This window comes from Paroedura picta, chromosome 6 (assembly GCF_049243985.1).
Source record: "Paroedura picta isolate Pp20150507F chromosome 6, Ppicta_v3.0, whole genome shotgun sequence".
Classification (NCBI taxonomy): Eukaryota; Metazoa; Chordata; class Lepidosauria; order Squamata; family Gekkonidae; genus Paroedura; species Paroedura picta.
This window is the reverse complement of record NC_135374.1, coordinates 122,068,645-122,092,023: the sequence shown is the minus strand read 5'-3', so window position 1 is coordinate 122,092,023 and position 23,379 is coordinate 122,068,645. Positions and strand designations below refer to the sequence as shown.

Genomic DNA, 23,379 nt, shown 5'->3' with positions numbered 1-23,379 from the left:
GGGGGCGGGGAGAGGGAGCCGCGGCCCGGCGCCGTGGCCTTTGCGGCCCGGCACCGGGCCGCGGCCCGCAGGTTGGGGACCACTGATCTAATCTAAATCATTTATAAATATGTTGAACAACACAGGACCCAGGACAGATCCCTGGGGCACTCTGCTCGTCACTCCTCTCCAAGAAGATGATGAAACATTTACAAGCACCCTGTGGGTGCTGTCTGTCAACCAGTTCTTGATCCACCTAACAGTAATAGGATCCATGTGGCATTTTGCCAACTTGCCAATAAGAATATCACACGGAACCTTATCAAAAGCCTGACTGAAATCAAGGTAAACTATGTCCACAGCAATTCCCATGATCTAGCAAGGTAGTAACTTTATAAAAAAAGAGATAAGGTTAGTCTGACATGTTCTTGTGAAAGCCATGCTGACTCTTAGTAATTTTAGCCATCTGCTCTAGGTGCTCAAGGACTGACTGTTTGATTATTTGTTCTAAAAATTTTCCAGCTGTAGACACCAAGCTGATGAGTTGGTAGTTACCCAGATTGTTCTTATACTCCTCCTTGAAGATGGGGACAATATTTGCCCACCTCCAATCTTCTGGCACTTCACTTGTTCTCTAAGAATTTACAGAAACTCAGAAATTATTTGCAAGTTCTTTAGTGCCCTTGGATGCACTTCATCTGTCCTAGTGGATTTGGTTTATTTTAAAGAAACTAGGTGTTTATGGACTAGCCCTACAGTGATCTTAGGCTACAACTCCCATCCCTCATCACGTGAAATGATTTTGTCACATTGTGCATGATTCCGCTTGCAAGAGAAGACTGCGGAGAAGTAGGAATTGAGCAGTTCAGCCCTCTCTTCATCACCTCTTACAATGTCACTTCCCTGTCCCCGCAATGGTCGTACCATGTTCCTATTCTTTTTCTTATTTTGAATATAACTAAAGAACTGTTTTTTGTTATTTTTAGCATCTCTTGTTAGCCTAAGCTCATAGAAATACTAAAAACAAAAAAGTATTATTTAATTATATTCAAAGTAAGAAATAGAATAGGGACATGATAGGACCATTGCGGGGACAGGGAAGCGACATTGTTTGAACCTGAAAAACTGGGATGTCCAAAAATTCCAAATCCCAAGCCAGTATTGGGAGCAGGGATTTTTCAGAAACACTGAATTTTTTTCAGGTTCAGTAGACTGTTACAATGTCACTTTCTTGTCCTCGCATTAGTGTAAAATCTATTATGTCATACTCGTAGCTCAAATTAGAGAAATAGGTATTCCCAAATAATATTCTTGTGTGGGAACATAATGGGTTCAAGAAGGACTTTGTACCTCAAAATCTTTGTTTGATTTTAACCCACTTCCTTGAGCTGGTTTGGGAGTAGCAGGCGATAAATTAAATAACAACAACAACAACTTCAACTCACTGATACAAGCTCAAAGAGTAAGCTGTACCCAGTTTTTCAGCATCCTTCCATCTCCAACCATCTCAGTTTACCTAACCGTTCCTTGTCACCGTAGAGCATTCATGATTGCATATTTGAATGATGGCCTCCATGGGATGGATTGTCATTTACCTTATTCAGATAGGCTTTGCCAGTGTGATCTGAAAAAGATTGACTCAATGATCCACATGCTGTTGGAATGCCCTTATTGCAACCTTTATCCTGAACTATGGATTGCCCCTGTTTAAACTGAATTACGCTGTACTGTATTAAAAGACAGTAAAGTCCTCTATCTTTTGGTAGTTAGAGATCCAAGGAATATGCTGGCAGTGGTCAAGTACTTCTGCCATGTTTTCCTTAAAGAAATGCAGACTCCTTTACGGCTAAATGGGTCATTGGAACTTAAAATGTCAAAAGAAAGACATGAGAAGAAAAATACTGATTATTTTTTAGCCAGCCAACCCTGGGGCTGGCTTGGCTTCTCCTGCTGTGTGGTCTGATTCTCTGGCCTGTAATCATCATACCCCAAATAATACCCCTTAAATAATACCCCAAAAATTCGGTAAGGGGGTTTAGAAACAGCTTATTCAGACTCATACCTTCAATTTGTTGATGACAAAGCCCTTTACAGGACAAAGAAGGTTGCACCAGTATTTTAATTAATATCCCAATGAAGTAGGGAAAGAAATTACTTTTCGTTCAGATCTTTTGGGAGGAAGACAGTCCATTTGACTTTGCCTATGCAAGATGAAATGTGATTTTGCAAAAAAATTTAGGTGATTAGGCAGCTGAAGTGTGAAGACATAACCCATTAGGGGTGTCATGCCAAATTAACATTACCAGGCTTTTTAATGACCCCTCATTTGTATAATCCTTATTTACACTTGCACCTGATCTCTGTAGGGGGGCAGCCATTTTGTGCTATTTCATTCAGTCTAAATGTTCTTGTTTCGGAGAAAATGTTGTTCTGTAGTCCTATTGCATACCATTCTATTATCTGCCTTTATCTAGAGACGACACAAATATTTCACAAGGGAGACAGTGATATTCATTCATTCATTCATTCATTCATTCATTCATTCATTCATTCATTCATTGTGACATCTTGTGTTTGTTCTTGAATGTAACATGGAGCTGCCAGTGCTGCTTTGAGATTCAGAAACTTCTGGAGTGAAACTGAAGGTAAAAAGCCCCTCCTGTTGCTGGGTCACCCGCTGAATGGGAACTTTCCCACTTGCCTCCTTGTGACTGATCGAAGCAAGTTCCATCCTCCTAGAGTTGCCCACTTTCACTTCCCCTATGACTGCTCCTACTTTCCCCTTGAGGGAGAACATTTGATGGACAAGAGGGATGGAAGTGAAGGAATACCATGCCAAAATCTTTTGTCAGAATTGATGGGTAGGATTTGGAGCAACTATTTTCAATGGGGAGATCTGGAAGTTTTGTGAATTGCTTATAAAGTAAATTGTGATCTAAATTTCCTGTGTGTTTAGCTTTAGAATGAATGAACACTTTACATTTCTTTTATTTCTCATGGCTTGTGGGAAATTATATTTAGGAAGTTTTGGGACAACTCTTTAAAGATGAAAACAAAGGTGTTACCACATGTGATTCATTGGTGGATGATTCTGAGTGTTGTAATTTCTGAGATTCAGAGTCCCTGTTCCCTCTATAGCAAGCAGACTGGGATACCTGGGGAGAGAAAATGAAATAATACCATTCAATTTAATACTTACAAAAGGAAAGTAATGTTATACTGAGAATTTGAAGTGATAGCTCAACTCGATGCGAAATATGTTGGGGTTTTACAGATAGTAAAGATTCTTCCCTACAGGTGTTGTTTTTTTTTGTATTATGCCTGGGTGAAGAAAATGGAATAAACATCCCAGACAAGCCAGTACCCAGGAAGGCACCGGTTGGTTTTGCCAAGGGAGGAGGTCCTGGAGTAAGAGCCAAGGGATGCCTGATTTGAGGAATCCTCAACAGGCAGGAACAACCAAGAGCGTATTCCAACCCAAATGCATGCCTAGCTGCTACTGCTTCCCTCCCCTCCCACCGTGCAGACAGATTTTCATTTTCCCTGTCGGTAGCAGGTGGTGTTTAGGTAGCAGGCTTGTGCTTGAGGAAGGGTGTGGTGTGGGAGCGTAGCTCAAGATGACTGGGGCAGGAAGTAGTAGGTGTTCTGGCAGGCACTGGTCATTGTTGGTCCACACTGTTCATGCTTGCAACATAGGCAGCTAGAAAAGCTTGCTTTCCTGAAGGTGAGCCTTCAACTACTGGGCTTCTCTGAGAGAGCACCACATTCCAGTCCCTGCTCACACATCAGTCTGCTTCAGGACTGTGTCTGCTCGCTCCTTTTGCCAGCCCAGCACAGGTTGTCTTCTTGTCATCTGTCCCAATGCTGCTAGCATGGAACTGGCAGGTAGAATATTTCTGAAAGCTCTGAATAGAGTTTTCCTTTGCACAGTTCCTTGGACATTGTGGCTATTGCTGTATACTTACTATATCTATGCAGCTTTCTGGGGTTAGCACAGGCATAGGGAAATAGTCACAGGGCTGGGGGGGGGGCTCTTAAAAAGCTGATAGCAGGAAATGGACTCTTCATATTGACTTCAGTGAAACATTAAATGTATTATTATAGGTTGGAATGGTGACAGTTTGGAGTTGGTATTTGTTGCCTACCATCTCATGGAATCATAGAGTTGGAAAGGACCTCCAGGGTCATCTAATCCCACCATCTGCACAGTGAAGGAACTCACAACTACCTGCCCGCCCACGGTGAGCCCAGTTTCATGGCTAAGTGATTCCTCCACCAGAAATCCAAAATCAAGCCAGGCCTGGAGGGAATTCACCTACTATCCCACAGTGGCGATCAGCAAGTCCCTGGAGACGCAAGGAAGGGCCACAAGGGACAAACACTGGCACATCCCTTCCTGCCCACCCACTCACACTCTCCCTAAGTTCATAAAATGAGCATTTCTGTCAGATGACTATGCTTATAAACTTCCAAAGAAAGAGAACCCACCACCTCCTGAGGTTCCACTGAGGAGCCACTCTGTCAGGAACTTCTACCGAATGTTTACCTGAAAATCCTTTTGAATGAATCTCAACCAATTGGTTCTGTTCCGACCCTCTGGGAAAACAGAAAAGAACTCTGCTCTATCTTCTCTATGACAGCCTTTTAAGTATTTGAAGATGGTGATCGTACCACCTCTTAGTCGCCTTCTCTCCAGGCTAAACAGACAAAACTCCCTCAACCTTTCCTTATACGACTTGGTCTCCAAACCCCTTACCATTTTCATAGCCCTCCTCTGGACATGCTCCAGTTTCTCCACATCTTTCTTCAGTTATGGTCCCCAAAACTCACACAGTACTCCAGGTGAGGTCTAACCAGAGCAAAGTAAAGTGGTAACATAACCTCACATGATCTGGACATTATTCTTCTTTTAAAAGGTAAAGATAAAGGTGTCCCCTGTGCAAGCACTGAGTCATGTCTGACCCTTGGGGTGACGCCCTCCAGCGTTTTCATGGCAGACTCAATGCGGGGTGATTTGCCAGTGCCTTCCCCAGTCATTACCGCTTACCCCCCAGCAAGCTGGGTACTCATTTTACCGACCTCGGAAGGATAGAAGGCTGAGTCAACCCTAAGCCGGCTGCTGGGATCAAACTCCCAGCCTCATGGGCAGAGCTTTCAGACTGCATGACTGCTGCCTTACCACTCTGCGCCACAAGAGGCTCTTATTCTTCTTTTAATACAGCCCACAATCCCATTTCCCTTTTTAGCTACTGAGTCACACTGCTGACTCATGTTCAGTGTCTGGTCTACTAAGACCCCCAGATCCATTTCACACAGACTACTGCCAAAACAGGTCTCACCCATCCTATAGTGATGCATTTAATTTTTCCTACCTAAATGCAGAAATTTACATTTTTTTCACTATTAAAATTCATTTTATTCATTTTAGCCCATTTTTCCGGCCTGTCAGGATCATCCTGTATCCTCATTTTGTCTTTTGGTGGTGTTTCCTACCCCCCCCCCCAGTTTAGTATCATCTGCAAATTTAATAAGTACCCCCTCTATTCCTTCATCCAAATAATTTATGATGTTGAACAGCACAAGGCCCAGGACAAAATCCTTGAGGCACTCCACTCTTCACTCCTCTCCAAGAAGATAACGAATCAGTTTGGTCCAGATTCCTACTAGAATACTTTAGCTCTCTTTCTCTGCTTCCTACTCCTGTGCTAGAAAGCTGATGCTTAAGATTTGCATCTGGAATAAAACTGTGTCCTAACTCCAGATGTGCACTCTTAGTGGCACACACAAATTGCTATAAGACACCTTCTGAGAAAGCAGCAAAACTCATCTTCAAATTTGAAAGATGCAGTGAGACTCTGAACAGAGTCAAATTAGAAATCTGGATTGAGGGGAATAGTTCAAAGAGTTGCTCATGAGAAGTGGGCAGCTTTAGCAATTCACAAAGCTTCCACTGTAAAGAAGCATTGCTCAAGGCCACATTAGGAGCTGCACAACTATGCCTGAGAAGCAAAGCAGAAGGAATAATTCCATTTCCCTATTATTTCAAGGCTTGGGAAGCAGCAAGGGGTGAAGTCAAGTGACGGTCTCTACCAGCTTTTCTTGACATTTTTACCATTGAGAAACCCCTGAAGGGAGGAAAGGGAGTGAACAGCTCCAGCTGGGAAAGAGACATCTGCAGAGACCGGCTTAATTGCCTCCTTGGGCCTAAATTTTCTGTTGGAAATTGAAATACTGTTAATAATATTGTTGGGCTGCCTGACCTTTGAGGAGAAATGCTGTTGGAGCTCCAGTTTGTTCCCTGGTAGAATGTTAACAGGGCAGGATTCTGTTGTGACTCTTGGCCTACTGATTAGTCTCTTAAAAGGCTTGATTAATGGTCCAGTAGTCCAGTGCTGGAAGACCCTCCTCTTCTCTCTAGAATGACTCTTGTGTTGCAGTAGGAGCCGTTGAGCACAACTCTGCCTTTCCTGCCAGCTGCCAGTCTTTTAATCAGAAGTTGATCCAGTGTCTCAAGATGAAGGTAGGGAGAAGTGGCAACAGGCTCTCTGCCCTTGTTAGTGAAGTGGAAACTAGCAAAAACAAAGAAGGACAGGGCACAGGGTTTGGAATGGACCTTTAAAAGAAGCCCTGGTAGAAGCTGGGAGGGTAGCAAACACGGCAGAAGAAAGAATCAGGATACAGGATGATCTTGACAGGCTAGAAAACTGGCCCAAAAAGAATAAAATGAATTTCAATAGTGATAAATGTAAAGTTCTTCATTTAGGTAGGAAAAATACACATCACTATAGGATGGGCAGTAGTATGTGTGAAAAGGATCTGGGGGTCTTAGTAGATCATATACTGAAAATGAGTCGGCAGTGTCGCTCAGTGCCTACAAAGGCAAATGGGATTTGGAGCTGTATTAAAAGAAGTATAATGTCCAGATCACGTGAGGTGATGTAACCGCTCTGCTCTGGTAAGGCTTCATGTGGAGTCCTGTGTTTATTTTTGGGCACCAAAACTGAAGAAATGTGTAGACAAAATGGAGCGTGTCCAGAGGAGGGCAACGGATATGAGAAGGGGTTTGGAGACCAAGTCATATGAGGAAAGGTTGACAGAGCTTGGTCTGTTTAGCCTGGAGAGAAGAGGTGATACAGTCACCATCTTCAAATCCTTGAAGGGCTATCATTTAGATAGAAGATGGAGCGGAGTTGTTTTCTGTTGCCCCAGAGGGTGGACCTGAACCAATGGGTTGAAATTAATTCAGAAGAATTTTCGGCTAAACATCCGGAAGAAGTTCCTGACAGTTTGAGCGGTTCCTCGGTGGAAAAGGCATCCTTGGGAGGTGGTGGGTTGTCCTCGTTTGGAAGTTTTTAAGCAGAGGCTGGATAGTCATCTGACAGAAATGCTGATTTTATGAACTTGGGCAGATTGTGAGTGGGTGGGCAGGAAGGGATGTGCCACTGTTTGTCTCTTGTGGCCCTTCCTTGCACACCCAGGGAATTGCTGATATCCACTGGGGAATGGTAGGTGAATTTCCTTCAGGCCAGGCAGGATTCTAGAGATTTTTGGTGGGGGGATCACTTGGGCATGAAATTGGGGTCACTGTGTGTAGACAAGTAGTTGTGAGTTCCTGCATCGTGCAGAGGGTTGTGCTTGATGACCCTCAAGATCCCTTCCAGCTCTATAACTGGATGTAGATCAGATTAGATCATGCTTGGCAAAGAAAATAAAGGACAGCTGGATCCTATTTTATATGTACTAAATCAGAAACTGGTAAGTGCACCATGGTTTTCCAAAGGAGGTGGTGGGAAAGTAATTTTGAATTCCCCTCAAAGAGGATTGGCTAAGAGATAGAAAGAGGTGACCATAACACGTGTCTTAGTAAGAGCGGTTGTGCATAAGTGCAAGAGAGGAGAGCATACTCATTTGAGGCAGTGGATTCCCACACAGACATCAACAGGGGTGCAGTTGATTTTTGCCTCCATGCAGCAGTTTGTGTTGCATATCTATGTCTGCCCCATCTTATATCTCCAGACTCAAGTGGGCTGACTCAGAGCCCTTCTCAGCCTTAAAGGCCAGCAGCAGCAGTGCCCTTGACACAAGAGGGCATACCGTGCAGATCCTTCAGGGCCAGCTTGAGGCTGCCTACCATGGACTTGGACCCACAGAAGCTCCTGGGCAGAACCCTGAGCCTCCAGCCATCGGCCAGGAGTCAACGGCACCCTCAGACTACAGGCATACTCCTTGTGGGGAAGTGCAGCCCTCCAATGCTCAAGCAGGTGTGTCACTTGAGCGGCAGAACCTCACCCTTGTCTGACTTAGACCTGTGTTTCTGGGCTAGGTATCATCTCTTTAGCACTTCAGCTGTCTCTTAGCTCTCCCATGACTGCTTAGGTTAGCAGCCTGACATTTTTTGGATAAAAAGGGAATTTGGATATATTTGCTTAGGCTAGATGGGAAGTTTGGGTGAGGTTCGAAGGAGTGGCACAGTTTAGACAGATGTGCTCCCACGGGCTTTAGCCTTGTGGTTCTTCAGGGGAACCCCACCCGGGCTGTATTGCAAATGGTGAGAGATGAAAAACGATTTGTGAGAAGTTACGTGAAGCTGCATCTGTTCCCTGCGGGGGGAGATTACAACCATGTCTGATGGGCATTGAGGAGATGCCCAACCTATCCCTCTGAATCCCATTCTTCATTCACAGCATATGAGTCTGAGTTTCTGTTCATATTGTTCCTACTTACATTCTAGCTCTGTAGGGTTTCCCCTCTTCTTTTCAATTACATGTATACTAATGCGAAGTAATTTTGTTGCTCCTAAATCCCAATGGCTGATGTAAGTTGTTCTCCTTATTTCTTTAAGATTTCATTTAGGGGCTTTTATCTCCCTTTAATCCCACCATTTCTGTCAGGACATAATCTCTTTCTCAAATTTACATTTTAATTACCAGGCCAGCCAAGCTGGCAAAAATCAATAAAGTCGGCATTCAGGAGTCCAACCTGCTGCAGAAGGCCCAGCCTCTCTATTTCCTCCTATTGATCTGTCTCTTTAATGCTGTCTGTTTGATTGCTGCAGGCAAAGGGGTGCTAGTTGGTCCCTTTAAACAAACACACAAGGTTGCGACACTTTTCTCAAAGCAAATATTTAAATCAAATTTGAACAAGAAGTATTTTGAAGATCAGGTGGTAGTGCGTATATTCGATACAGGAATATCTTTTGGAGAATTCTGCTGTTCCAGTGTTCAATACTGCTGCAGTTGGATTGTATCGGATTATTTAACTAAAGAGATTTTGCACTTATTGTAAACAGTTTGTCATTGCTTTTCGACAGGCTCAAGTGATCATTTAGCAAATGCTCCAAAATTGTAGCTCTTGTGACGTCGATTGCAGTTGTCATGATCGATCGTCTTAATGTTTTTTGGTATTCCTCAATTTCCACAAAAAATCGTAGAATGACACATTGTGAGGTTCAAGAAACTAAACAGATTCCAAATGTACCTGAGGTGAGGCAAGATGGTCATCCCAAAGAACGTTCTGTGCTAATGCTTCACCTGGAGCACACTCCTCATGGAAGCCAGTGCTTGGAACTCTTCCTGGTAATATTATTTATTTTTAATTTGGCTTACATTATAAGTAAGTTTACATTATAAGCAATAAAACATAGAATTAAAAATTCAATAAACAGATGAAAAACTTAACAAGACCCAGAACAAGATACCCCCCACCCGTTCCCACCGTCAGCACCACTCCTGCCCACCAGATATATGCCTCCATCAGAAGAAGGGGGGGGGGAGAGACACGGACACGAGGGAGGCCCAGTAAGCATGCATCTGGGTCAAAAAAATGAAAAGCATGCCTACTGGATGGGGGATACGCTTCTAGGTAACACTGTGTGTGAACGAGACCTTGGGGTACTTGTGGATTGTAAACTAAACATGAGCAGGCAGTGTGATGCAGAGGTAAAAAAGGCAAATGCCATTTTGGGCTGTATCAACAGAGGCATCACATCAAAATCACAAGATGTCATAGTCCCATTGTATACGGCACTGGTCAGACCACACCTGGAGTACTGTGTGCAGTTCTGGAGGCCTCACTTCAAGAAGGACGTAGATAAAATTGAAAGGGTACAGAGGAGAGCGACGAAGATGATCTGGGGCCAAGGGACCAAGCCCTATGAAGATAGGTTGAGGGACTTGGGAATGTTCAGCCTGGAGAAAAGGAGGTTGAGAGGGGACATGATAGCCCTCTTTAAGTTTTTGAAAGGTTGTCACTTGGAGGAGGGCAGGATGCTATTTCTGTTGGCTGCAGAGGAGAGGACATGCAGTAATGGGTTTAAACTTCAAGTACAACAATATAGGCTAGATATCAGGAAAAAATTTTTCACAGTCAGAGTAGTTCAGCAGTGGAATAGGCTGCCTAAGGAGGTGGTGAGCTCCCCCTCACTGGCAGTCTTCAAACTAAGGTTGGATACACACTTTTCTTGGATGATTTAGGATGCTTAGGGCTAATCCTGCGTTGAGCAGGGGGTTGGACTAGATGGCCTGTATGGTCCCTTCAAACTCTATGATTCTATGCAGGCTGCCATGACCACAGCCTTAGGCCTGGCAGAGGACCGCCGTATTGCAGGCTCTGTGGAAATTTAATAGTCCGCCAGGGCACAAATCTCAGCTGCAAGGTCAGGCATACTTATTTGGAGCCAGGGATAACAAATAGGTTGGGATTTGCTGGGCATAATGTTTTCTGGGAACATATTGGGAGAGGGAGTCCTGCAGATACTCAGGGTCCAGACAGCAGGATCATGTGACATCACCCGGTCGGTTATGTGTAGTGCAAAGGACTGTAAGTTCATCTTCAATCTCCTGTGCAGTCTCAGTGTGGTCTGCAGGGCCATCAATAGGGAGAAATTTCTGTCTGTTGTGGGGAGAGGAAAAGGAGGGTGATTGGAAGCTTCTTTGAGACTCTTGGGTAGAGAAAAGTGGCATATAAGACCCAACTGTTCTTGTTCCCACCCCATCTTGGCTTGCGATGGCAGAGGTTCAGGTCAAGCGTTGATGCAAATCTTGGACTACTCCAGTGGACAAAAAGAGCAGTAAGGTTTATTAGACCACACCCACTCATAGAGAAACAAGGACACAAATAAGTGGGAAACTCTGCTCAACCAATTGCCACGGATTTGAGGTGGTCAGGGCATGCCTTCCTCTTGGGCTTCTCTAAAATGAGGTGGGTAGGGGGTGTCTACTTTGCTACCAGCGGCCTTAAGCACACGTCCTCCTCAGGCCTTACTAGAAATAGTGTTCTAGTCCTGAGGGCACGCTTTCCTCAGACCCCTCTAAAACGGGTGGGGGGGGGGAGGACGGGACCTAGCTAGTCCTGCGGGCACTGTTCCTCCTCTCGGACTTCCCTGGGGGCTTGAGGGCACACTATCCTCTCAGGTCTCCCAGAGAACAAACCCAAAACTTCTGATAACTAAGAATAAAATTCTAATGTCTTGGTTCTCAAATAGGGCAGCTAGCAGCTCCAAAAGAAAAAGCTGCTGGAAGTCCATTCAAATGTTTGTTTTCTCTTCTCTCTCTTTTTTAAATCGTCTTTCTTTTCTTTTGTTTTTTCTTTTAATGTTCTTTTTTTCAAGGCTCTCCCTTCTCCAGCACTCAGTTGTAGGTTGGTTTAAAGAGAGGAGGACACAGGAAGTTAATTGCTCATGGTCAGCAGCAGATTAGCAGCCAGCCTCCCAACTCCCCCCTCCCCCAAGCTGGATACGAGCTGCCCAATTTGGAATACAGGATGGATTGCAGGGCTTCCTTTAGCCGGCAAGAGGCACTCACCTCAATTTTTGCTTGATCCAAGTTCTCTCCTGGCGCAAGGGACCCTCTGGAGTTCTCAGAAAGCCACAAAACCAGACACCCAGAAACTGAGCAGAGAGGAAGCTAAGGCGCTTACTTGGTGCATCAGTTCCAAGTCAGTTTACGGTCTGGGAGTGGTCCAAATTACCACAGAAATCCTACCTGGGTTGCCAAGGCTGTTAGCCCTAAAATCTTGGTGCAAATGCACAAAGGCCAAAATAACAAAAGTTCCAATAATTCAAAATAAGTCAGGGAAGAAAACTTCTGGGTGAAGCAAAGAGAAAAGTTTATTTTGCGCAAAACAGCAAAGATGGCTGATCCAGTGATCCCTGCCCTCCCAGGGCTTGAGAAACAGTTTTAATACTTTGCATCCCCATGTTTTTACAGTGTGCATCATTGATTGGCACATACACAGATGATAAATATTTAGGATGGTATTGGGTTGGTCAGATACCAGATTCATTGTTTGGATTCTGCTCTGATAGGTCAAGAGAACTTTCACTATTTTTGCTCTATATTCCCACTGTCATGATGGTAGTTCGTAGTCTGACGAAGAGTGCTTGCACTCGAAAGCTCATGCCTTTAATAAATCTTTGTTGGTCTTAAAGGTGCCTGAGTGGACTCTGATTTCATTGTTTCACTCTGGTGTTAGGGGTAGTCATTATAATATTATTTCCAAAATCATTCACATGGGAATTGCCCTTGGATGGGGACATCTTTTACTTTCAGTTTGTAACAATTACAATATGAAGGAAGAGTGATTATTCCCCCTAGAGCCAAAGGGGCTTCTTTGTATTCCGGGGACCGGCTTCCATGGGGTCAGCAGCAGGGTATGTGCTGTCTCTGCTTCCCCACAATGGCACAGAACACATGCTAGTTATCATTCAGCTTAATGACTATACAAAACAATGACAATTAGTATTATTACAGACTATGGATCTAATGGGAAATAATCCAATTTTCTACAAGGCCAGCTTTTCTGAAGCATCTCCTCTCAGGCCTAGCGGTTGGAAAAACATGCATCACTATAGGATGGACGAGTTTTGTCTTGGCAGTAGTATGTATGAAACGGATCTGGGGGTCTTAGTAGACCAGTAGACTGAACATGAGTCAGCAGTTTGACTTGGTAGCTAAAAAGTGTCCAGATTACGTGAGGTAATATTACCACTTCACTCCATTCTGGTAAGACCTCACTTGGAGTCCTGTGTCCAGGTTTGGGCACCACAACTGAAGAAAGATGGAGAGAAATTGGACCATGTCTACAGGAGGGATATGAAGGTGATGATTAGGGTTGGGCGCTTTGGCATCCAAAGCAGCCCTTCGCTCCCGAAGCAGCCAGCGCTGTGCTATGGGGGGGAGGGAAGGGGCAGGCACCGGTGTGCTGGCGGGTGAACACCCGTGCCTCCCCCCCTCCCCCCATGATGCAGCGCTGGCTGCTTCAGGTACAAATGGCTGCTTTGGATGCCAAAGCACCCAACCCTAAAGATGATGGGTCTGGAGACTAAGTCATCAGAGGAAAGGTTGAGGGAGCTCGGTCTGTTTAGCCTGGAGAGAAGGTGACTAAGAGGTCATATGATCACCAGGTATTTAAAAGGCTGCTATATTGAGGACGGAACAGAGTTGTTTTCTGTTGATCTAAAGGGTCGGTCCAGAACCAGTGGGTTGAAATTAATTCAAAAGGATTTTTGTCTAAAGGACTACTCATCAAGTTTGCAGATGACACCAAATTGGGAGGACTGGCAAATACTCCGGAAGATAGAGACAAATACTCTGGAAGGATGCGCAGTAATGGGTTTAAACTACAAGTACAACGATATAGGCTAGATATCAGGAAAAAAATTTTCACAGTCAGAGTAGTTCAGCAGTGGAATAGGCTGCCTAAGGAGGTGGTGAGCTCCCCCTCACTGGCAGTCTTCAAGCAAAGGTTGGATACACACTTTTCTTGGATGCTTTAGGATGCTTTTGGCTGATCCTGCATTGAGCATCTGGACCATTCTCCATCAACTGCAGTGGTTGCCAGTTGAATTCCGGATCAGACTAAAGGTTCTGGTAATTACCTTCAAGACCATTTGCGGTCAGGGCCTGAGGGACTGCCTCCCTGCCTATGTCCCCAAAAGAGCTCTACGCTCCACCGCCACCAACCAGCTAATGGTCCCTGATCCTAAAAAAGTCCGCCTGGCCTCAACCAGGGCCAGAGCATTCTCTGTCCTGGCCCCCACCTGGTGGAATGAGCTCCCAGAGGAGATCAGGGCCCTGATGGAACTTAAACAGTTCTGCAGGGCATGCAAAAAGGAGCTCCTCCACCAGGCATTTGGTTGAGACCAGGCATAACCAACAGCGAATGAAGGGCCCCTGCTCCCCCCACCCCAGAACTCCATCAGAGCGCTCTGGACCTGTTGTGCCATTGCGCTGTTGCGCTGTTATATTGTATTGTGTACTGTTACAACTTTATTTGTTGTATTATTAATTGTTATACCCACTGTTGTTAATATTATTGTTTGGTGATTAATGCAAATTGTTTTATGTATGGTTCATAAGTTCAATGTAAACTGCCCTGAGCCTCCAGGGAGGGCGGTATATAAATATAATAAATAAATAAATAATAACACATAAATAAATTGCTGATCGCCACTGTGGAGTGGCAGGTAACTTTCCTCCAGGCCAGGTTGGATTCTGGAGATTTTTGGTGGAGGGATCACTCGGGCATGAAATTGGGGTCACTGTGGATGGGCAGGTAGTTGTGAGTTTTAATATTGCTGTTCAAAGTAGCCATTTCTCTTTTTCAGATGCATAGTTTTGCTTCACAGATAACATGGCTGCAAAAAGGATGTTTACCATCATTTTTGCTTTTCCTGTGATAGGCCTGGAGCCTCTGTCACCTCCAAAAACTGCAGAAGTGGAGACTGCAGCAGGGAGAGAACCTAAAGAAGACGAACTTGATCCCACATGTGCTTCTGCAACATGGAAAATGGTCTGTGATAAACTACCCAGAACGGAATCTCCAAATACCAGGTTGTAATTTCTTATTTTGATGTGACAAAGTTTATTCTTCTCAAACTGAAAAAATGCTTTCAGTTACGTTAGAATCACGGCTTAGAACTATGGAGTATAATAATAATCTTGCTTTCCTCTTTATTGAGATTATTGAGAAGGCATGGGGCCTGTCCCTTCAGTTTTTGATACAGAAAAAATATTTGCTGCATCAGGTTCTATCATACCATCATGCTGGTGAATTTGGGCAAACAATTAATTGAACAGTGGCATTTGTGGGGGGGAAAAATCTTAATTTCCTAATTTTAAAAAACAGTTAACTTCAATCTTCTTGTCTCCATCCTGAGAGAATTGTTCAAGTTCACAGGTACTTTTGTTTTTCCTTTATAAGTGAACTCATTCATGTAGGAACAAATGATACTACCCAGGGCCGTATGGAGTGTGTCAAGTGGGACTACATGGCCGGGGGGGGGGGGGGGGGAGTGAAGGTAGCACAGGTTGGGTTTGCATCCGTCCTTCCTGTTAATGGCCGAGGCTTAGGAAGGGAAAGAAAAATAATGAAGATAAATGATTGGCTATGTCATTGGTGTCATCGGTTAAGTTTTGGGTTCTTCTAAGTTCAAGGTTCTTATATCAGGAGATGGTTTGCACCTCATGAGGATGGGGAAAATGTATTTGTGAAGAGTCTTGCGGGCCTCGGGAGGACGGCTTTAAACTGAGTCCAGTGGGGGAGCAAAATGTACATCCAAAGCCTAGTTCGATGACGATAATTGTAGATGGGAACACTGTAGATTTAAAAGGAATGGCACTCATGCAAGGAACTATTAACTTACAGGAATATTTTAAAAAACTAAAACCCTGGGGTACTCATGATTACGATGCCTGTAAACTCATGCACAGAGTATAGGAAAATAGCAGGAAGAACTTTAAGTCCTAATAAAGTGTCGGGGTTTCCCCATCTTCACCGCTCCTACCCGGGGCCCCACCAGCAAGACGCGTGTCACCCGGAACTTTACCCAAACCTGCGGAGACAGGTCTGAGAGAGTCCTCAGCAGTGGGAGTCCCCAGCGAGGAACAGCGCTTACAGTTAGAAGACCAGGGAGGGACGAGGAACGGTCTTGGCCGGGCAAGGAAACGCCCAAGAGAGAAACGACGGATGCAAGACGCCAGAGCTTCCCCTTTAAGGGTTCAGTGGGCGGGGGATGCAAGGTTAGAAAGCTACTTAATGGGAGAGGTCGGCGTCGGTGAAGAGGTGGGGTTCGGGATAGTGCAAGGAACTATCACGAACCTGGGAGTTCCAGTCTGGGATTCCCGGTGGACTCGATTCTGAGACGACAACTATCTGCCTCAAGTGCTGTTCTGACCTGCCTTCCCGTCTGCCGACACCGTGGCGGAGCAAAGAAGAGGAGCGGATCCCTCGAACCCTGACATAAAGGAAGAGAAATATGATCTAATAGGCATTACAGAAATCTGGTGGGATAACTCTCACAAGTGGAATAGCAGGATTGAGGGGTACAACTTACTTAAAAGTGACAGACAAGGGAGGAGGAGAAACACTATGTGTTAGGAATATATATATTTGTGAAGAAATACATGTGTCTGAGCATGAGAATACAGCTGAGAGTCTTTGGGTAAAAATAAAAGGAGTAGGAAATAATAGTGGTATTATGGTGGAGGTCTGCTACAGACTTCCAGACCAGGCAGAAGACATGATTGAGATGCTCCTGAACCAGATTACAAAGTTCTCAGAGAGCTGGACCTAGTGGTCATGGGAGATTTCATTTACCCAAGTATCTGTTGGAAGACCAGCTGTGCTAAAAATGAAAAGTCCAATAAATTCTTGACTTGTCATGCTGACAACTTCATTTCCCAGAAAGTGGAAGGGGCAAGCAGGGGGTTTCTGTTTTAAACTTCATTCTTACCAATACAGAAGAACTGGTTGACGAGGTGGGTGTGCTTGGTAGTAGGGATCATGTGATTTTGGACTTTGTCATCTTGGGGAAGAGAAAAGCTGTACGTAGTCACTTATACAGGCTGGACTTCAGGACAGCAAATTTTAACAAACTTCAAATTATGTTGGGTAGAATCCTGTGGTCAGAAAAGGAGATTGAAGTCCAAGAAGGCTGGGAGTTTCTCAAAAGTGAAATACTGAAGGCACAATCGCAGATAATTTCCTTGAGAAGGAAAACAGGGAGGAACCTAAAGAAACCAGGGTGGCTACACAAACAGCTTTCAAAAGAATTGAATAATAAAAAGACTTATTTGGGAAATGGAAGGAGGACCTTATAACCAAGGAGGAATATAAACAAATAACCAATACATGTAGGGAGAGTGTTAGAAAAGTTAAAGCTTAGTATGAGCTTATGCTAGCAAGAAATGCTAAAAGCAACGAAAAAAGGGTTCTTTAGTTATATTCAAAGTAGAAAAAAGAATAGGGACATGGCAGGACCATCGTGGGGACAGGGAAGTGACATTGTAAGGTGATGAAGAGAGAACTAAACTGCTCCATTCCTACTTCTCCTCAGTCTCCTCCTGTAAGGGCAATCATGCTCAACATGTGGGTGACTTCTTCAGGCAAAACCATATCAGGTGATGAAGGTTGGGAGTTGCAGCCCAGGATCACTGTAGGGGTCGTCATAGAATCATAGAGTTGGAAGGGGCCATACAGGCCATCTGCAGTGTTCCCATCTACAGTTATCTTCTCGCTCCCCCGTTGGACTTAGTTTAAAGCCTTCCTCACCAGGTCCTCAGGACTCATAGAATCATAGAATCATAGAGTTGGAAGGGCCATACAGGCCATCTAGTCCAACCCCCTGCTCAACGCAGGATCAGCCCTAAGCATCCTAAAGCATCCAAGAAAAGTGTGTATCCAACCTTTGCTTGAAGACTGCCAGTGAGGGGGAGCTCACCACCTCCTTAAGCAGCCTATTTCACTGCTGAACTGCTCAGACTGTGAAATTTTTTTTCCTGATATCTAGCCTATATCGTTGTACTTGTAGTTTAAACCCATTACTGCGCATCCTTTCCTCTGCAGCCAATGGGAACAGCATCCGGCCCTCCTCCAAGTGACAACCTTTCAAATACTTAAAGAGGGCTATCATGTCCCCTCTCAACCTCCTTTTCTGCAGGCTGAACATTCCCAAGTCCCTCAACATATCTTCATAGGGCTTGGTCCCTTAGCCCCAGATCATCCTCATTGCTCTCCTCTGTACCCTTTCAATTTTATCCACGTCCTTCTTGAAGTGAGGCCTCCAGAACTGCACACAGTACTCCAGGTGTGGTCTGACCAGTGCCGTATACAATGGGACTATGACATCTTGTGATTTTGATGTGATGCCTCTGTTGATACAGCCAAAAATGGCATTTGCCTTTTTTACCGCTGCATCACACTGCCTGCTCATGTTTAATTTACAATCCACAAGTACCCCAAGGTCTCGTTCACACACAGTGTTACCTAGAAGCGTATCCCCCATCCAGTAGGCATGCTTATCATTTTTCTGACCCAGATGCAGAACTTTACACTTATCTTTATTAAATTGCATCTTGTTCTTATTTGCCCATTTTCCCATTGTGTTCAGATCTCATTGAACTCTGTCTCTATCTTCCGGAGTATTTGCCAGTCCTCCCAATTTGGTGTCATCTGCAAACTTGATGAGTAGTCCCTCCACCCTCTCATCTAGATCATTAATAAATATGTTAAAAAGTACCGGACGGAGTGAGGTTCTCTAACCAATTCCCTATCCACCTAACTGTTTGAGAATCCAGATTGCAGTCCTTCAATTTATCCATCAGAACATCATGGGGGACCTTATCAAAAGCTTTACTAAAATCCAAATAAACGACATCAACCGAATTTCCACGATCCAGCAAACCTGTCACTTGTTCAAAAAAGGAAACCAGGTTGGTCTGACAGGACCTGTTGGAGACAAATCCATGCTGACTTCCTTGGATCACCAAATTGTCTTCCAGATGTTTGCAGATCACTCCCTTTAATATCTGCTCCATTAACTTCCCCACAACAGAGGTCAGACTTACTGGTCTGTAGTTTCCCGGGTCATCCTTTCTCCCTTTTTTGAAGATCGGAATAACGTTTGCTGTCTTCCAGTCCTCCAGGACATCTCCAGTCCTTAAAAAGGTCCCAGAGTTGATGGACAATGGTTGTTCAAGTTCACCATTTTGGGCTGTATCAACAGGGGCATCAGATCAGAATCACAAGATGTCATAGTCCCATTATATACGGCACTGGTCAGACCACACCTGGATTACTGTGTGCAGTTCTGGAGGCCTCACTTCAAGAAGGACGTAGATAAAATTGAAAAGGTACAGAGGAGAGCGATGAAGATGATCTGGGGCCAAGGGACCAAGCCCTATGAAGGTGTAGGTTGAGGGACTTGGGAATGTTCAGCCTGGAGAAAAGGAGGTTGAAAGGGGACATGATAGCCCTCTTTAAGTATTTGAAAGGTTGTCACGGAGGAGGGCAGGATGCTGTTTCCATTGGCTGCAGAGGAGAGGACACGCAGCAATGGGTTTAAACTACAAGTACAACGATATAGGCTAGATATCAGGGAAAAAATTTTCACAGTCAAGAAGAAGAAGAAGAAGAGTTGGTTCTTATATGCCTCTTTTCCATGCCCGGAGGCTCAAAGCGGCTTACAGTCGCCTTCCCATTCCTCTCCCCACAACAGACACCCTGTGGGGTAGGTGAGACTGAGAGAGCCCTGATATCACTGCCCGGTCAGAACAGTTTTATCAGTGCTGTGGCGAGCCCAAGGTCACCCAGCTGGTTGCACAGCTGGGTGACCTTGGGAACGCAGAATCGAACCCGGCATGCCAGATTAGAAGTCCGCACTCCTAACCACTACACCAAACTGGCTCTCCAGAGTATTTCAGCAGTGGAATAGAGTAGTTCAGCAGTGGAATAGGCTGCCTAAGGAGGTGGTGAACTCCCCCTTACTGGCAGTCTTCAAGCAAAGGTTGGATACACACTTTTCTTGGATGCTTTAGGATGCTTAGGGCTGATCCGGCGTAGAGCAGGGGGTTGGACTAGATGGCCTGTATGGCCCCTTCCAATTCTATGATTCTTTAGTTTATGTTTGCTCCTCACATAACTGAAAAATCTTTTCTTGTTACAGTGGGCTTCCCTGGCCAATCTTAGCTCACTCTCAGCTTTGGTCTTTCTGATGATTGATCTACAGTGCCTAGTAACCTGTAGGTACTCTTCTTTCGAGCTCTGTCCTTCCCTCCATTTCCTGAACATATCCCTTTTCTTTCTTGAAGTTCTCTGTACATCCAAATAGGCTTCTTAGGGCCTTAAACCTGGAAAGAAACCCGTAAACACTTGGTTTCTTTACATGAAACCAAATCTTCTGGGCCTGCTGAATTGCATCCAGGTGTACTAAAAGAACTTGCAGATATAATTTCTGAGCCTCTGTCCATTATTTTTGACAAATCTTGGAGAACAGGTGAAGTGTCATTAAATTGGAAGTGGGCAAATATCCCTATATTCAAGAAGAGGAAAAAGGAGGATCTGGGTAAATTTCAGGCCAAATAATCAAGAAGTTGGTCCTTGAGCAGCTAGAGCAGATGTCTGTAATTACTAAGAGTCAGCATGACTTTCTCAAGAACAAATCATGTCAGACCAGCCTTATCTCTTTTTTGAGAAAGTTACTACCTTGTTAGATCAGGGGAATGCTGTGGACATAGATTATCTTGATTTCATTAAGGCTTTTGATATTCTTATTGACAAGTTGGTAAAATGCGGTTTGGATCCTGTTGCTGATAGGTGGATCGACAACTGGTTGACAGATCGCACCCACAGAGCAAAGAAGGCAGTTTTTAGGGACAAGTTCCTTTGTGAAGGTGAAGCTGCTGTACATTTTCATCTGCCCTGTGATTCTCTTGTGTGTCGTATTCTCTCCTTAGCTTTGTCTCCACTTCCTGTCCCATTGGACAGCCTCCAAGCCTCTTCCACTTGCCATCTGTGGCTCTACTTCTGATTTTGGGTTTTTTGTAAGTTTCCCAGTCTCCAGATCATTTACCTTCCAGGTGAAATCTTGTACGATTACCACTGATCTCCAGATGACAGAGATCGGCTCTCCAGGAGAAAATGGAGCTTTTCAGGATGGACTGTCTGGTATTTCCCCTGCTGAGGTCCTTCCCTCTGTAGGCTCCATCCACCCTCAAACTCTCCGGGTATTTCCCAACCCCGATTTCGCAGCTCTGGTTCTCCAGGTTCCCCTCAACCTTGGATAGTGGTCCCAGCAGTTTTTGTGAATGCCCTGGAAGGGGCCGAGGACCAGCCATGAGCAGCCGCTCAAACAATACAGAAGCACCCATGGAGGTACTAGAGGGAGGAGACAGAGAGAGTGCTTTGGGGAAAGAGGCAAGGTGAGAGGAGGGGACAAGCGGAAGTGGGAAGGAGGAGGTGGAGCTTTCGTCCCCTGGCAGTCAGGCAGCTCTTTTGGATGCTGCTGGTTACAGGGATGCTTTCCATGAGGCACAAAGTGAGTGCTGATTAAAGCAAACTAAGCTTTAGAATATCAAAAAAATGGTGAATTATTATAATCCGTTCATATTGCAATATTTGTGACAAACAGCTAAGATGGTAGAATTTCTTTGTAGATCTCACATGATACACAAGCAAAAGATATTGAAAATATATTTCAGTTCCTAATTGTGGCTTTCATGCTTTGTTTTCGCAATAATTATCTTTATTCTGCACATCCAGGAATTCTGAATTGGCAACTACAGAGGAGCACAACAAAAAACACGGAGAAGAGAAATCTAAAGCTCCAGTTGTACCTTTCGGGTTAGATCTTCTCTACTGGGGACAAGAACAACCAACTGCTGGCAAGATTCTTAAGTAAATGAATTCAAAATTTTATTCTAGAATTATTCCTTTATTTTTATCAGTTACATGCAAGTTTTTAGAAGAAAGGTAGATAGATAGATTGATTACTTGGGCAGTCATAAATAAAAATGGAAAGAGTGTGATGTTATGTTATGTGCTGCCTCTAAACAACAGAAAAAATCATGTCAGCCTAACCTTATCTCTTTGTAAAATAAAGTTATTCCCTTGCTGGATCAGGGGAATGCTGTGGACGTAGTTTACCTAGATTTCAGTCAGGCTTTTGATAAGGTTCCACGTGATATTCTTGTTGACAAGTTGGTAAAATGTGGTAGAGATTCTATTACTGTTAGGTGGATCGAGAACTAGCTGACAGATTGCACCTAAAAAGTGCTTGTAAATGGTTCGCCATCTTCTTGGAGAAGAGTGACAAGTGGAGAGCCTCAGGGGTCTGTCCTGGGCCCTGTGTTGTTCGACATATTCATAAGTGATTGGGACGAAGGAATAGAGGGGGTGCTTCTTAAATATGCAGACGATACTAAACTGAGAAGGGTAGAAAACACATCAAAAGACAGAATCAGAAAACAGGATGATCTTGACTGGCCTGAAGACTGGACTAAAATGAATTTCAGTAGTGATAAATGTAAAGTTCATTTAGATACGAAAAATCAAATGAAAGAAGTATTAAGTATGATATTGTATCTTTTGGAATTCTGGTATGATTTATGAGTCAGATGTCGGTGCTCAGAGAACAACATAAAATAATTGTTGGTAAATTGTGTTTTGTTCTGTAGAGCTTCATCGCAGCATCGCTTTTGGGCACCCAATGAGATGGAAGAAGAAGTGGAGAACAAAGATGTGGCCGGGTTGCTGAAAACTAGATGCATAACTTTTGCTGGCACGTTTGAGCCAGTCCAGCACAGATGCCGGGCCCCAATGCCCAACGGGAGCCTGTGTGGGAGGCAGGACAGAGTTAAGGTAGGTACAACCGGAGGGTCCATTGTTGAGAGAGCTCTCATTTTAATTGTCATTACAAATCCTTATGGTGTGATGTAGAGATTGGGAAGTTTGACTTGGACCAGAAGAATCTCAGATCAAATCTCCATTCAGCCATGAAGGCTCCTTGGTCAGACCTCCCAGCATTATTGTAACGATAACCATATAAATTGATTTGGATCTTCCTGAGGAAAAGAACAGAATATAAATGGAGAGGTAACAGCAGGATACAAATGTGGTACATGAAAACTGTCAGTATTCTAAGTCCTATTCAGCATTTTAATGTAGGCACTCATTCTAAGATCCTCCTTTCCAGGTCACCTCAGAGAGCCATCAGCCTCTGTGATTCTTGCAAACCTCCTAGCCAGCTCCCCTTCTTTGCCTCTGCCTACTTCCTGTGCACATTCAGGTCTCCTGGGTGGTTGACAAGGGAGGTTCCCTGTGAATAGGAAGGGGCCTTTGCAAGGCAGCCATACCAGAGGCTCTCCAATGTGGCGAACAAGCTGTCCCTGCAGCCTGCTTGGTAGCACAGCAGATAAAAGATGGGGCCGAGTGTCACATATTTCTTCCATATCATCCCGAATCGTAGACTTGGAAGGTACCTCCAGGGTCATCTAGTCCCACCCCCTGCACAATGCAGGAACTCACAACTACCTGCCAACGCACAGTGACCCCAATATCATGCCCAACTGATCCCTCTGCCAAAAATCTCCAGAATCCAGCCTGGCCTGGAGGAAATCCACCTAT

General features: G+C 44.5%; 1 protein-coding gene across 4 annotated transcripts in view; it reads left to right on the top strand.

Moving 5' to 3' along the window:
- The window catches only part of UVSSA (UV stimulated scaffold protein A), a 96,473-nt gene that overhangs the window by 43,398 nt on the left and 29,696 nt on the right, over positions 1-23,379 (top strand). For all 4 annotated transcript variants that reach the window (XM_077344032.1, XM_077344030.1, XM_077344031.1 and 1 more), the window contains 3 exons: positions 14,660-14,810; positions 21,517-21,651; positions 22,431-22,614. In XM_077344032.1, the coding sequence (XP_077200147.1) occupies positions 14,660-14,810; positions 21,517-21,651; positions 22,431-22,614 (470 nt within the window). The remainder of the gene's footprint in view (positions 1-14,659; positions 14,811-21,516; positions 21,652-22,430; positions 22,615-23,379) is intronic.